Genomic DNA, 15,010 nt, shown 5'->3' on the forward strand with positions numbered 1-15,010 from the left:
GACGCAATGCAACACACCCACCGACAAGGGGTTAGGACGAGGCTGCCAATCAGCTCGAAATCTTGGAGATGCCACGCCGCGGTTCATCAACTTGCTTGACCAGAATTGAATATCGTCCACCTCACGCGACGCGCGACGGAAAATAACTGACGGATATGCGCACGCTCGACAAGCGCACCGGTAACGCGCATGACGACCTCGATCCAGCATCTTAGCCGTAACAATGGTAAAGCCCAAGCCTTGACCTTTTCGCCATGCCACTGTCGTCACTAACAACAAGTGCAGCCTGCTTTTCAGGCCATCAACATCGAGGCCGAGGAAAACGTCGACGAAAAAGTCGACACAACCAAGGAGCTTCACGTAGGCACATCCCATCCCATCGCAGTTCACCCTAGAAATGCATTGCATTGCCGTTTGCGTTTGGAGTCTTACTTGGATGTTGAATAGGTCGACGAGGCCCTTAAGCGCTTCCAGGCCGCCTTGAAACTCCACGCCCAAGGCCCTCGATCCCGCGAAGCCGCCGGCGCCGCCTACGAAGAACTGTTCGAATCCAAGATCTTCGAGTACCAAGAGGCGAGGAGCGACTACGAACGAGCTGAACGTCACGCAGAAGGCCGACCCGAGCTCACGGCGCTCGAGTCCTTCTGGGCCGGGCTCAGCATTGACGCCGGCGGTGAAGCAGAGGGCGTTGCGGCCAATCTTTCCCAGGCGCTCTATATTTCATACAAAAACTACGGCCAGTTTTTTCTGGACAAGATCAAGGATGCTTCCAGTCGCAGTGCCGAGTGGAGGACCAAGGCACGAATTCGCTACCATGACGACGACGCAAACAAGGTCATGGATAACTGGTCGGCCGCCCTGGACCAAGACCCGTCGGACCCCGAGCTATGGAGAAAGATGGGCCGCTTTGCGGCCTCCATGAACAGCGGCAGGATCAAGCGCTATTGCTTGGAAGCCGCCGTCGAGCTGGACGACGACCCGGCGGTCACAGAAATCAACCCCCCCTCGCTCGCCGAAGGATTTGCGGGAGAGCAGCTCAAGGACTACCTGAACGTTCTTGACGATTCCATTGCAATATCGCACCCAGTCATGGCTCCATGGATGGACAAGGCGATTCCCGATTGGTTCAAACGACACATCGATCCTATTTCCACCTTGCCTGATCCCACCGCCACTCTGACACCGCCGCCTTCAAGTCCCTTGCTCAAGCCCATCGATGGCGCCGATACCGATGAAACACTTCCAGAGGCTATATCGTCGTGGACCGACTTTGGAATGGAGTTGCTCAAGTGCCAAAACGACACCGACGGCGCCCTGCGTGCCTGCCGGCTGGTTTTGAAGGCAGCACTGGACAACAAGATGGACGTGGATACAGAAAGCATCAAAGAAACATCCCAAGATGCAGAGAAGCTCGCGAGTTTGGAAATAAAGGCAGGGGGTGACGTGAAAATGATGGACGAGGCAGAGCGACAGGCCACCCGCCCGACCGACGATGGCTCGAAACGTTCGGATCCTCCAAAAGACGGCGAAAGCTCCTCCATGTCGACGAGAAAACGATCGCAATCCACGGCCGGCCTGCAAGATGGAGCGGAGGAAGAGACCGGTGCCGAGAAGAGAAGCAAGCGGGTACGAAGGAGAACGGAGGCCAGGGATGCCGAGGAGACGACGGACCCCAGCGTTTTAATCGCCAACCAGATCAAGCCTTACCAAGAGGCTGATTTAAACCTCTTTCAGACAACGAAAAGTATGTTTGAAAGTCTTGGCATCGACGACAAGGATACACTCGGTTGCTTGCAAGAACTCTTGGAGTCGTGTGCCACCGAGGACCGGACGTCGACGATAACTCGACAAGCTGGCAAGGACCTGCGAAGCGTCATGACAGGTTTCAGCGAGGAGACAGCGATGGTGCTTCTGAACAAGAAGGAACAAGCGACGTTGGGTTTGTCCTCGTTCCTCGAACACACCAAGTCAGGTTCGCAGGAGGAACCCGCGGTGCCGACTTTCGGCGAAGCCCAAGGACTTGGACAGTTTGCCGACATGGTGGTCAAGCATGACAGTTGGATGACAAGTGACGACATCTCCTTTGAGTGGGTGCGAGCCTTTAGCGAGTCATACGCCACCAGCAAATGGCCAGACCCGATCAAAGTCGCCGTCGTTCAAATGCTCAATCGCGTCGATCCCGTTCTGCACCAACGCATCACTGACGAATTGGAGCTGCATTCCGGATCTCCCGAGAAACTGGTGCGTCTGGAAGCGCTCATCGAAATGTTATTCGAGCTTCACATCGACATATACGAGCGAATCACGAACCCCAGCAGTGTCGTCGATTATGCCACCCGCATGTCAACCAAGTATCGCCTCGACAGATGGCTAGATGTTGCCTCGACGTACGTCCGTCTTCAGGGCCGACCTAGCACGGACCCTCTCTGTGTGCGCTTTCTATGGGGGTCGGTCATGACGTCCTCCTTGGCCGAGAATCCTGCCCGGGAGCACATCCGGCTGCTGTGGACATCGCTACGAGACTTCTTGTCTGCACATCCTGAGATCCAGGCCATATATCTACCAAACAACGTGGTCATGCCCACTATCTCGACCGCAGCGGCTGACCGAGAGATATCGAAACTCACTACCATGGACTTCTTCCTCGGTCTTTTCCAGGAAGAAGTGGAGGATCCTGTCCATGTGATCGAAACTCTGGAGCCCGTTCTCAATCCCTCCTCCGTCTTCATGTCCGCGAAATCGTCAGATGGCGTTTCCGATGACGATGCATCGACGGATGCCGAGGTGCCGGCAGGCCTGCCATTATCGGAATGTGCCGCCCAAGACATGCGTGATCTGTGGAAGTTTCTTGACGGCAGCAGTACCGAGCTACGGCTCTTCCTGTGGTCGCGGCTTGGGGACGCGTACGCCTCCATCAAGTACCCTACGAAAAGATTTTCCTGTCTTCTGAAGAGCATCGAGCTGATTGTCACTGACCTCGAGAGTGACACGTACGCGAAGACGCCAGACGGCCCCCGGAAGCTCCTCTTCATGCGAACCCTCAAAACGCTCGACGACCTCCTCATTCAGGCATTGACCTCGGGACTCAATGACGGCAATGCATTCGACATCATCGATGACGAGCATCTCAAGTCGAGCGCCTGCGCCATCGCCAAGGTGAGCTGCATGCTCCATGTTGCGCCGTTGTGCGAAGACGAAGTCCGACTCGGCATGGCCACCGCACCGTCGAACAACAGCACGTTCATGTCCCTGGTAAACAAGTTGCGCGAGATGCAGGTCCGTTCTTGGTCCCTGCAGTATGCCATGCTCAAGGCCGGTCTGCGAGAGGATGTCGATTCGCGTCAGAACGACTTGACCGAATTCCTTGCCGTCGTCCACCAGGCCATCGGCTTGCGCAAGTTCTGCAAGTCGTCCAACAAGGTATTCCTCAAGATGATGCGCCTGGAGCTGCTCAAGTTCGACAGCGTCGAGACGTGGGAGGATCACCTTGGGCAAGTCGTCTACGACCTCAACGGATTGAAGCTGGGCGTGGGTATTGGTGAGGTGCAGGACCACGGCTGTCCGTATGAGAAGCTCGAAAAGCGACAAGCGATGCAGCTGGTGAAAAGAGTCATGTTCCTTGCCAACCGCATGCCGATGAAGGATCTTCTCAAGTCGGATTTGAAGACGACCATAGAACACATGCAGCAGACCATCGGGCAGCCAAAGTCGACGCCGCAGATGATTCACAACCTGCGCAGCTTCACCGAGTTTCTCAAGAAGCCTATACACCCCTTGCGCATATACCAGGCCCTGTCGGGCGGCGTGACCGCAGACTCGGTCGGCGCCAACATACCCGAGGCCGTCCTGGCCAAGCACGGGTGGTTCTTCCTCCTTGGCATGATTGCCCTGACAAAGTTCAAGGGTGTCGAGTTAAACCGCCGGCAGACGCCCGGTGCTACGGATGATTTGCGAATCGGCGCCACGTTTTTGAGATTGCAGCTGCAGTTTACCGCGGACAACTGGGAATCCTGGTTCCGTCTCGCCGAGTGCTTCGACTACGAGCTCGACGAATCGGTGCTGTGGTCGGCTGACAAGATGAACAAGGACCGCGCAGAGCTGGTCAAATTCCAGCGCAGCGCCATCCACTGTTACACTCTGGCCTTGTCCCACTCACGACACATAGATATTGCCGTAACCGACGGTGACCCTCTGCATGACTTGTACCACAAGTTCGCTATGCGCATGTACTCATCCAGCCGGGAGCCGTTTGCCATGGAGCCGTTTCAGCATTCTGACCAAGAGCGCTTCTTCATCGAGAGCATGGGGGCGGGCACGTTCAAGAATATCATTCACGAGCAAATGTCCGACTACAAGGTCTGGAAGTTCGCCGCCCAGCTCTTCCGGATGGCCATGAAGAGGAACCCAAGAAACTGGAAGTGAGTTGTGTTGCTCGCTCGAGCCTATTCCATGACCGCGTGCTAACCTTGCAGAAATCCATACATGCTCGCTAAATGCTACTGGAAGATGTATAAAACCCCTTCGGAGAAATTGGACAAGTCGGACAAGCCTGTGGATAGAAAGGTTGTCATTGACAGCCTTAAAAGGTCAATCGAGGTGGCCATGGGCGAGAGGCGGTCGCGCAGTAGCGATCCGATCCTGGAACCTCACTACAAGATGGCCTCGGTGTTGCACAAAATGGTGACGCAGGGCGACATGCCCGCCAAAGACGCCGCGTCGATCCTCTCCGAACAGCCGTTTGGCGTTGCCGTCAACCCGGAGGACCATTACGCATCCTTCTTGGAGACGGCGGACTGGGAAGAGTACATCATACCCAACTTAATCAAGCTCAAAGACAAGGACAAGTCCAACTGGCACCACCGGATTGTTATTCGGCATGCCAGAATCGTTTTCGACGAGGCCAATCTCAACGAAAGCAACGACGGCCAGGTGGAAGCCCAGGCGGCCTTTACCATCCTCAGAGAAAACATGTTTACCAAGACCATGGTGATGAGCGTATGGAAGTGCGATGCCGAACGCCCCGGTCGACATTATGTCTTCACCGAGCAATACGTCCGGCTTCTGACCAAGCTTTTCCTCATCATGGGTGACCGGTCGAACATGGAACTGCTGCTGCGGCGGTTGCGGAAGCGGGGCGCCGACTTCTACCACTTTCCGGATCTGTGGCAGACGTGCTGCGTTACCTACCTGAAGCTGCTCCGGAGCAAGTTTAAAGTTGAGCCTGCGTCCGACGACGCGTTCAAGTCGCTGTCGAACGAGGAGTTTGAGATCATCGGCGAGAGGATCAGCACGTGGGCGGCCGGCGACGGGCCACACATTGCAGCGCTTAGTTGCATGAAAGAAGCCGTCGAGCTGAAGAAGCTGAACTCGAACCTCATGAAGGTGACGCCGATCGACGATCTGATTAACGACTGCTACACCACCATCTATCTCGATATCGCAGGTAGCCTTCCCGGCATGGAGCCAAGCCGCGTCATAGCCGAGCGAAACCAGGCGAAGGAGATCGCAGCGCAGCTAGAAGCCGTCGCGCAGGCTGACGCGAAGCAACCCAAGTCGACTAGCGACACGCCGCATGTGAACAGCGGCCAGAACGGCGTGACGGAGACGGCGACGCCACTTGATGCCGAAAAGGCGGAAACCGTGCCGCGAGCGCGGCGGGCAGTTAGGAGACCAGATATCCTGCGCAAGGCCGAGCAGGCCGTCACCCGTGCGATGGATACGCCCAAGACAGCGTCCAAGAGTCGAGTGAGCAGCGTGACGAGCAAGCGAGGCAGCCAGACGCCCGCTGCGGCTGTGAGCGGTGCTCGCAGCGACGATGACGGGCCAGACGCACAGGTCCGCCGGGAGGCAGGGGAGGACTTTGATGAAGGGTTGCGCGATGCGGGAACACGCAAAGGCTCGCGAGCTAGAAGGGATACGGCACTAGGCAGCGGCCAGGACTCGGCGGACGACAGTGACCTTAGTGATGTCCCCGAGGGATATGACGAAGACGTCCCGCCAGGTCTTTTGTTTCCGAATCTCGGCCGCTCCCGGCCGAACGGGGGGATGAGTGGCGAAGAAGCTGACAGCGAGAGCGAAGGGGATGAGGAGGTTGAGGAGACAATGGAGCAGAAAATCGACCCTCTTGGTCTTCACAGAGGGCACGACGGCCGGGAGGAGGAAGAGGAGGAAGCAGAAGGTGACGAGGAGGTCGATGAAGTAGTTGGGGAAGAAGGTAATGAGGACATCAACGAGGAAGCCGATGAAGAAGTCGACGATGAGGTTGAAGAGGAAGTTGAAGAGGATGACGAAGAGGATGAAGAGGAAGCAGGCGAAAAAGCTGCAGAATTACGTGAAGGTGTAGACGAAGGCGATGGCGATGAAGGCGAAGAGGGAGGCGATGAGGAAGGCGAAGAGGAAGGCGAAGACGATGATGGAGACGAAGAGGACGAGGACGAAGCGGAAGACGAAGTGGATGAGGCAGACGAAGTGGAAGAGGGAGAGGAAGACGAAGAGGATGATGCAGATGGAGAGGGGGATGGAGACGGAAACGGAGATGAAGACGAAGACGAAGACGCAGATGATGGAGATGAAGACGAAGAGGATGACGACGAGAGAGGACAAGGCGATGACGAAGGTGACGATGAAGGCGATGGGTCCGAAGGCGAAGAGGTTGGCCCCGAAGACATCGAGATGACGGACGCAGTTGGAGAGCGGGAGTCAGATACTGAGAGCTGCGTGTGAGGACACCAAGCGCGCAGTTTGTGAGCACTGTGGTGTATTAATATGATAAACTGTACAATTTGATGGCTGAGGGCCATTGATAATGATATTAATGCGATAGATACCCATACATTTATCATGCGTGGATATCTACCAGCAGTATAGCTAAATGTGTTGATGAGTGGGCTATAACGTATATTAATGCCATGATTGGCATGCGCGGTCCCATCTCTCGGCATCTAAGGAATAGATCTCCATCTATCATGGTCGCTATCATGAATCGAATGTTGGTGCAGGCTGGTGTCATGACCACGTACGTAGGTAGATACCGCCTAGAGAGGAGATAGAAGCTTAGTGGACAGCATCTCAGCTGGCCACCGGCATTCTCCCCCGCACGCACAGAGATCGTGAATATATGTGGCAAGAATTGGGTTCACAAGGGCCGGCATCATCAAGAAGTCCCCCGAACTTCCTTGCTGGCCCCTGCCCAGAGTCACCCCTCTCCCCCTATTTATTCGGGTAGTCCCGGGTGAACGAAGTATCCTTCAGCAACGGTATCTTCTGATACGCGCGCTTCATGGCTTCAAGGTACTGTCCCACGTTGGCGTCCTCGCTCAGAAACCCTACTCTGACACCGAGATGATAGAGTTCTTGGACATGAGCAATGGCATTTTCGGCTGAAAGGGATGCCGAATCTGCGGCGGCGGCACCTGGCTCTGCTCCCTTTTCTGCTGCTTCACCCGCACCTGTTTCTGGCTCTGCTCCTACTTCTCTGCCAGACCTTGCCTCTGAGCTGGAGATGGTGGATACTTTCCGCTTCGCGACTGTGCGGTGCCTTTCTGTGCGCTGCTCGATCTATGAGTTTTTGGCTTCCAGGGCGTTTTAGGTGGTTGGCGTGGGAGAGTTCTTTTCTCTTACCTCGTTGGGGGTGGATGTCCTCCTTTCATGTGGAAGCTGTATATAGTCGTGAGGAGTTTGAGTTTGAGTATGTATCATGGATGTGGGTGGTATTGGCATCGATGTTGTCATTGCTGGGGGCAAAGAATGCGCGATGGTGTCGACGAGAAACGCCGGAGGCTCTCCATACTCAAGGGTATCTTCTGTCGCGGCACCGAGCTCCGATGAGTCGTCAAAACGATCATATAGCGGCGGTGTGGGAAGACTGTCGTATGGGGCCGCGCAGTAAGGACCAGTTGGCCAGCTGGATTCTCGATCTCCCTGTGTGACGGGATCGTAGAGGGTCCAAGGAGAGGCCCAAACGAGGTCGGTTTGAAACCAGCAGTCCTTGCCTTCTGCTGACCGCTCCCAGGAATAGTCCGAGGTTGAAGGTGGCGGGCTCAGCAAGGGCGCGTCCAAGGCACGAGCTAGCTCAATCGGTTCCCCCGTACCATTATGCTTCGGCTGCTTATGGCGTTGTCCTAGGACAGGGTTGGTAAGGCAACAGAAATAGGGGGTTGGAGGTTGATCGTTATACGTACTCCACCGTTGTTGAGACTCGCGGTTTTGCCGCCTTCGCCGTTCGCGAGCATCTTCCACGTTCTGGACGGGCATCTGGTCGTGTTCGATTGATGGCTGACCGACGATGGTTGAAGTTATGGACAGCGCGTCACCGATGAATACAAGGAATTACAAGGTGCCGCAGGTGAATGTAGCGTCTGAACTGCCAGGAATTCCTTGTATCTGTAGATGACTCGATCTACACATACTTATATACTCTAGTCTCGTCGTCGCCACTTCCACTCGTCGAGACATGCGGACGACTATGGGGCATGCGGCGATATACTCACTTACAAGCGGTGGTGAGGGATCGCGATGAATAGAATCCTTTGGCTATGAGACAGGGGTACTGTGGACGGGGACCCGGGGGGACGGGACCTCAAACTGTACACTTGTGGACTTGTGGAGACCTTGGAGGGCGGCTGAGGCTCTCGATACTACAGTATGGATGCATTTGCATGTAAGGTGAGTTCCGGCAGGCAAGCTGGACGCGGAAAGGAGTAGTGAGTTGTAGTTGACCTCGTACTGTTCTCCGTACAACACATGTAAGTCGTATCTAGGCAGCCATGTTCGAGCTACCAAACCAAGGTAAAAAATTTCACCGGGCAAGGGGACTTTTGGTCATGCAGAACTCGGACCGTTCATGTAGGTGCACATGCAAACCCCGCTGAGCTGCCTGGCGCCTTCTCTTCCTCTTCCTCGCATCATCTCTGCTGGAAGCAGTGGCGGAGCGTAACCTTGCCATAGCCACCTTCGCCTTGGCTCTACCCACTGTGACTCTTCCCTTCCTTTATCCCTTGTCTCGACGTGGCAATTTGGAGACTATGACGTGTGCGTACTTGCTCACTCAGGGGGGGATACTAGAGCATGCAGACGTACACTTGCAGTACTTCCGCATCGGATCCATGAACTGTACTCGCCCTGATATATGGCCAGGACGGTATGACAAAGGACTAAGGCGTAAACATCACATGTATTATATCAAGTAGGAGTACTTACCTGTAGGTAGATGTACAAGTACCACGCTCAGTTGAATACTTTTACTTGGCGTACAGTACTCCGTGCTGATCTCCGGAGGGCGAGCCAACGTACTACCCGCCAAGTCTTTTTCCGGACGTAAAATTGCACCGGAAGCCTCGGTGACTAAGTCAAATGGGGATGTCTATATCAAAATCCTTGGGTAATAGCACAAATGCCTACCCAGCGGAGGATGGAGAGCTCCCCCAGATTTGTGCGTTCCCTTTGAGCCGGCCGGCTTCTCAGAAAGCACCCTTTTGTCGGCCGACTGCCCACAATTAAGTCCGACCGGAGGTCTGCCAGCCAGTGAATCAACACGCAACAGCCGAGTGTGGGCGACGGCGCAGGATTCGTACCCACTTCCGAGAGGGCGGCTCTTGTTGTCACGTACAACTAACTACATTTACATGTACTTGTAAGTACAGCAAAAGTGCTTAGAGATTTCCGCCAGCTAGGGAGAGACGAGTTTTTAGTGCTGTAAGTACAAGTAAGTATAGTAGGTGTACAGTACGTTTTTGTTGGCCGCCCGTGCTATAACCCTCAGGCTGTTATCGCATGACTAGCTGGTAACCAAATGGCTCCCACTGTCACGTATGATGGCCAAGCCATGTGTCCATCTCTCAATGACACGACCTATACACTTACAGCACGAAGGACAGAGTAGATACTACAGTCTACGCCTACATTACTGCTACGATACACTCGAGTCAACATGAACCAAGGTGAAGCAACTTATGCACTTGTGCATGTTCCTGTAGGATGTAAATACACTTTCACTTGCATGTGCAACCATCAACGTGCCTGTGGACGTCGTATGCGCCGACTGTAAACATGCTCGTCCGATGTTACTTAAGCGTAAATGGATGATGATTATTATGGACCATGTTCAAATGTATTATTTCATCCCTTTTACTTCTCTCAAATACTTTGGCCATCTGGCAAAAATGCTCCGTCCCAATCTGCGCATTTGTTCCTTGAGCTCCCCCCACTCCACTGACCTCAGCGGCTTGTAATTATCGTCTACAACTTCTTCCACCGATCAATCGTATAGTTCTGCCCACCAGAATGAACCCCGAGTGCGTCAATGTTGGCGAGTTGGGGGGGAGGGTATATGGGAAACCAACTCTGCGCTGTCCCTGGTGGCCCCTGACCTCGATGATGCTACGGTAACGGACGTCTCCGGATCATCCCATTTCGTTGTTCCTTTCGCCAACCTCGCTCCGCTCAGCCTTCCTCCCTGTCCTGATCATCTCTCCGTCGCTTGTCACGACCCCGGCCCGGCCTGCCGGTCCTGCCGCGATTCTCACGGCTCTCCGTCAAGGCCTTCATCTCCGTCCTCACATGCCGCTGGGCCTCCTCTACTCTGCTCTGGAAGGTCATGACCTCTTCCTTTTCCGTCGGGAACGCGTCCAGCTTCTTGCCCATGGCCGCTTCGATGCGTTGGAAAATCTCGACGTCGTACTGGCTGACTAAGCTGAGGGCGATGCCCGACTTGCCGGCACGTGCCGTACGGCCAACACGGTGGATGTACGTCTTGGAGTCTTGCGGTAGGTCAAAGTTGAGGACGACGTCGACCTTGGGAATGTCGAGGCCGCGAGCGGCGACGTCGGTCGCCACGAGGATGTCGCGCGTGCCCGCTCGGAACTTGTTGAGAGCGCCCAGTCGCGAGGACTGGGAAAGCTGTCCATGCAGCGGGATGGCGCCGAAGCCTAGGGTGCGCAGCAGGATGGCTACCCGCTGGGTTTCGAAGACGGTGCGGGTAAAGATGATGGTCGACTTGCCGGCGAACTCGTTGACGAGATAGATGAGATAGGTGTCCTTCCGGACCTGGGGGATGAAGACGTAGTGCTGCAGGAGGGTCGAGACAGTCTGGTACTTGTTGGAGCTGATGCTGACCTTGACCGGGTCCCTCAGGCTCGCCCGCTGCAGGCTCTCGATCCTCGAGCTCATGGTGGCGGAGAAGAGGTAGGTGCGACGCTCGCGCGGGATGAATTTGAGCAGCCGGTCGATGGCCGGTCCGAAGTCCATGTCGAGCAGCCGGTCGGCCTCGTCCATGACGAGGTACTTGAGCGTGCGGAGGGAGAAGCCCTTGGTCTTCTCGAGGTGGTCGACGAGGCGGCCGGGGGTGGCGACGATGACGTGCGGCTTCTTACCGAGCGCGATCGACTGAGGGACCATGTCCAAGCCACCGACGATGACGGCGCAGCGGAGGGAGATGATCGAGCCCAGGGCTTCAAACTGCTGCCCGATCTGGGCGGCGAGCTCGCGCGTCGGTGCCAAGACGAGGCCGAAGAGCGGCTGCGGCTTGTCGAGAAGGGCCTGCAGCATGGGCAGGGCGAACGCCGCTGTCTTTCCGCTACCCGTCTCGGCAAGACCGATGATGTCGCGGTCCTGCAGCGCCACGGGGATCGACTTTTCCTGGATCGGCGTCGGGAACTTGTAGCCGAGCGCGGCGCAGGCCTCACAGAGCGAGTCGACGATTCCCTACCCATCGTTAGGCGGTGGCAGTGACGGTAGGCTCGGTCGGAGGGAACGTACCAGATCCTTGAACGTCTTGCGAGATCCCTCGGACGCGTCTTCGGAGGCCGAGTCTTCGGAGGGGGAGTTCGCTGGAGGAGGAGCATCCTCGGTGAGGCCATCAACCGTCGCCGATTCTTCCGTCGAGACCGGCGACGCCGCCGTCTCCGTCATGCGTTTCTTCCCGGCCCCATCATGCGTCGTCTTTCTCCTCTTGACGTTGCTCATTTTGATGATGAATACAGATTCTGTCAATGCGAGGTTGACCGAAGCTGACCGTCAAGAGAGGCAAATGCAGAATGGCGAGGATGGATTGAGCAGGTCACTTTGATATTAATTATTTCGGACCCCGGTTCAGTTGACTTTAAATAAATCACTCTGCACGCTTTTAAGCTCAAGCTGATACCGCGCTAGCTAATATTTCCGAATTGGTTATTGGCTGCAGTATTTATTTTAACAGTAAAATAATATTCAACATGATATTCGAAAGGCTAACTCGAAGCCCTAGCCATGACACCTAATCCTAACCAGTAGCTCAAACTCTAAACTATTTTGAATAAATACAAGCTGTATTCCATAAGGCATGTTTATTAACTGCGAAGCTTGCCATCTGAGGAAAAAGGATGGACGAGACTTCCGTAGGCCTTGATTTTCAGCATGCAGGAGACTAGAAGGAAAATTGGAGCGGCATGATGGCTTATCGGCCGCCTCTTGTGCTTATCGCCCCACTCACCTTTTTTTTTCTCATCGGCCCCCGAAAAGAACCAATGGAGGCAAGCAGGACTTGCTAGAGGCGGCTACGATGTGATAGGTAGGTGTAGACTCCGTACGGTGAATAGACAGCAAAGGTCCTGCATCCCGCTACGCAGACACAGACGCTGTCAAAAGACAGACAACGGGCCCCTCATGGCGCGCAGAAGAACGAAGAAGAGAACGCACGTCGGGGCCAATAACCCGCAGACGGACTCGGCCGGTCATGCATCGGCGCGCGATCCCAAGAGCATGGTGATTCGCATCGGCGCCGGCGAGGTTGGAGCGAGCATCAGCCAGCTTGCAACCGACGTCCGAAGGGTGATGGAACCCGGCACGGCGAGCCGGTTGAAGGAGCGGAGGGCCAACCGGCTCAAGGACTACGTCGTCATGTGCGGCCCCCTCGGCGTCACCCACCTCATGCTCTTCTCCCGCTCCGAGGGTGGCAACACGAACCTCCGGATCGCCATGGCCCCTCGAGGCCCTACCTTGCATTTCCGGGTCGAAAAGTACTCCCTGTGCAAGGACGTCCAGAAGGTTCAGCGGCACGCTCGCGGCGGCGGCAAGGAGTACCTCACCCCGCCTCTGGTAAGCCATCCGACGATCCGTCCAGCGAAGCAGGAACCTGATCGGACGCTGACAATCAACCTATCGGCAGCTCGTCATGAACAACTTCGCCACGCCCGGCGCCGATGCCAAATCGAAAGTGCCCAAGCACCTCGAATCCCTCACCACGACCACCTTCCGATCTCTCTTCCCCGCCGTCAATCCGCAAGCGACGCCGCTCAAGTCGATCCAGCGAGTCCTGCTGCTGAACCGGGAAAAGTCGGACGAGGATGATGGTACCTTCATCGTCAACTTTCGACACTACGCCATCACGACAAGATCGGCTGGCGTTTCCAAACCGCTGCGGCGCATCAAGGCTGCCGAGCAATTCCTCGCCACCAAGACGAGCCGCCACAGCAAGATGCCGAACCTCGGGAAGCTCGAGGACATCGCCGACTACATGATCGGAGGCGAAGAGGGCTCCGGATACGTCTCGGACGCCACCAGCGGCAGCGAGGCCGACACAGACGCCGAGGTTGAGGTCCTCGATACGGCTCCGAGGAAGGTCCTCTCCACCAAGGCGCGCCTCGCCGCCGAGGCAAAGGGCGAGGAGGGCGTCGAGGAGGAGGAGGAGGATGCGGTGGAGAGGCGAGCGGTCAAGCTGGTCGAGCTCGGCCCCCGCATGAGGCTGCGACTGACCAAGGTTGAGGAGGGCCTGTGCTCGGGCAAAATCATGTGGCACGAGTACGTTCACAAGAGCGCCGAAGAAGTCAAGGAGCTCGAGAAGCGATGGGAGAAGAGGAGGCAGGAAAAGGAAGCCCGCATCCGGGAGCAAAAGGCCAACGTCGAGCGGAAGAAGGCGACCAAGGCTTCGAACAAGAAGGCCGGCGAGGGTGACGGCGACGAGGAGGAGGAGGAGGAGGACGACGACGACGACGATGAGTACTACAGTGACATGGAGATGGACGAGCTTGACAGCGAGGGCCTAGCAGGCGATGCCGAGTACAAGGTGAACGAGAAGATGGAGGAGGACGGCGAGTGGGAGGAGGAAGAAAAGGAGATTGGGAGGGGCCGTTGATGTCGATTTTTCACCACAGATCTGCAATTGCGCTGGGTCGGCGTTGATGGCGATTACCCTGCATAGTATGAAGGAGATGGATACGTTTCTTGAAGAAAGTTGACGCCTCATTATTTTCACATCGGCTACGACAATGGGGCAACCGAATAACGATTCCTTCATTTCGTACGTTTGGCATATATGGGGGGCATGGAGTATTGCAACCCAATTGGCAGTCAACTCTGGGAGAAATGCCCGCCGTACGTTGGCGATGCCGAGCACAGGTGCCGTTGGCTGTACTTGTACTGAGTACGGAGCATCGTAAGCTGAACCATCAGCTGGTTGTTGGCAGCGCATTCACCTTCACATGTCGCTGTACGGATTAATTTAGCTGTATCTTTACTGTATTCCCTCGTACGTATCGCTGTAATACTTACCAACATTTACCGGCATACCTACTAAGGTATTATGACCCATCACGCTGTTGGGTATTACAGCAATACCTGGCCACTCCACCATACAAAGTACTGACATACTATGTAAGTACTTTACAGTACTGTACTGTATATCTCGACATTGCTTTACGTACTCTATGATCGCTCTGCAAATAATACCAACTCTTGTTGCACCTCTATCTACCTCTATCTGCCTCAATCGCTGCCTCAATCACTGCCTCAATCGCTGCCTTAATCACTGCCTTGAAGTATATTAAGCAATAATTTATGTTAAGTAGCAATGTATGTTAAGTAGCAATGTATGTTAAGTAGCAATGTATGTTAAGTAGCAATGTATGTTAAGTAGCAATGTATGTTAAGTAGTAATGTATGTTAAGCGACAATATATGTTGAGCGATAATATATGTTGAGCAACAATATATACCAGCGTAATAGCATACTTACTGTCTAGTATGCCTTTTGGACATAC

The 15,010-nt window shown here is 55.1% G+C and overlaps 4 protein-coding genes across 4 annotated transcripts; 2 read left to right on the forward strand and 2 right to left on the reverse strand.

Annotated features, from left to right (window-relative positions):
- Window positions 1–223: 223 nt before the first annotated feature.
- Window positions 224–6,723, forward strand: DCS_06407 (uncharacterized protein; the record flags this gene model as incomplete). The annotated part of the gene is made up of 5 exons (XM_040803697.1): window positions 224–226; window positions 286–360; window positions 448–4,418; window positions 4,473–4,995; window positions 5,209–6,723. 5 exons carry the CDS (start codon window positions 224–226, stop codon window positions 6,721–6,723), a joined length of 6,087 nt encoding a protein of 2,028 aa, XP_040653801.1.
- A 486-nt stretch (window positions 6,724–7,209) lies between these two features.
- DCS_06408 (uncharacterized protein) lies at window positions 7,210–8,253 on the reverse strand (the record flags this gene model as incomplete). Its single annotated transcript, XM_040803698.1, has 2 exons — window positions 7,210–7,557; window positions 7,621–8,253. 2 exons carry the CDS (start codon window positions 8,251–8,253, stop codon window positions 7,210–7,212), a joined length of 981 nt encoding a protein of 326 aa, XP_040653802.1.
- A 2,187-nt stretch (window positions 8,254–10,440) lies between these two features.
- DCS_06409 (putative DEAD box protein) lies at window positions 10,441–11,961 on the reverse strand (the record flags this gene model as incomplete). Its single annotated transcript, XM_040803699.1, has 2 exons — window positions 10,441–11,700; window positions 11,755–11,961. The coding sequence occupies 2 exons, from the start codon at window positions 11,959–11,961 to the stop codon at window positions 10,441–10,443; spliced, it is 1,467 nt and encodes a 488-aa protein (XP_040653803.1).
- Window positions 11,962–12,639: 678 nt separating this feature from the next.
- On the forward strand, window positions 12,640–14,107 carry DCS_06410 (uncharacterized protein; the record flags this gene model as incomplete). The annotated part of the gene is made up of 2 exons (XM_040803700.1): window positions 12,640–13,071; window positions 13,142–14,107. The coding sequence occupies 2 exons, from the start codon at window positions 12,640–12,642 to the stop codon at window positions 14,105–14,107; spliced, it is 1,398 nt and encodes a 465-aa protein (XP_040653804.1).
- Window positions 14,108–15,010: the final 903 nt, after the last annotated feature.

The sequence above is a fragment of the Drechmeria coniospora genome, chromosome 03, assembly GCF_001625195.1.
Source record: "Drechmeria coniospora strain ARSEF 6962 chromosome 03, whole genome shotgun sequence".
NCBI lineage: Eukaryota > Fungi > Ascomycota > Sordariomycetes > Hypocreales > Ophiocordycipitaceae > Drechmeria > Drechmeria coniospora.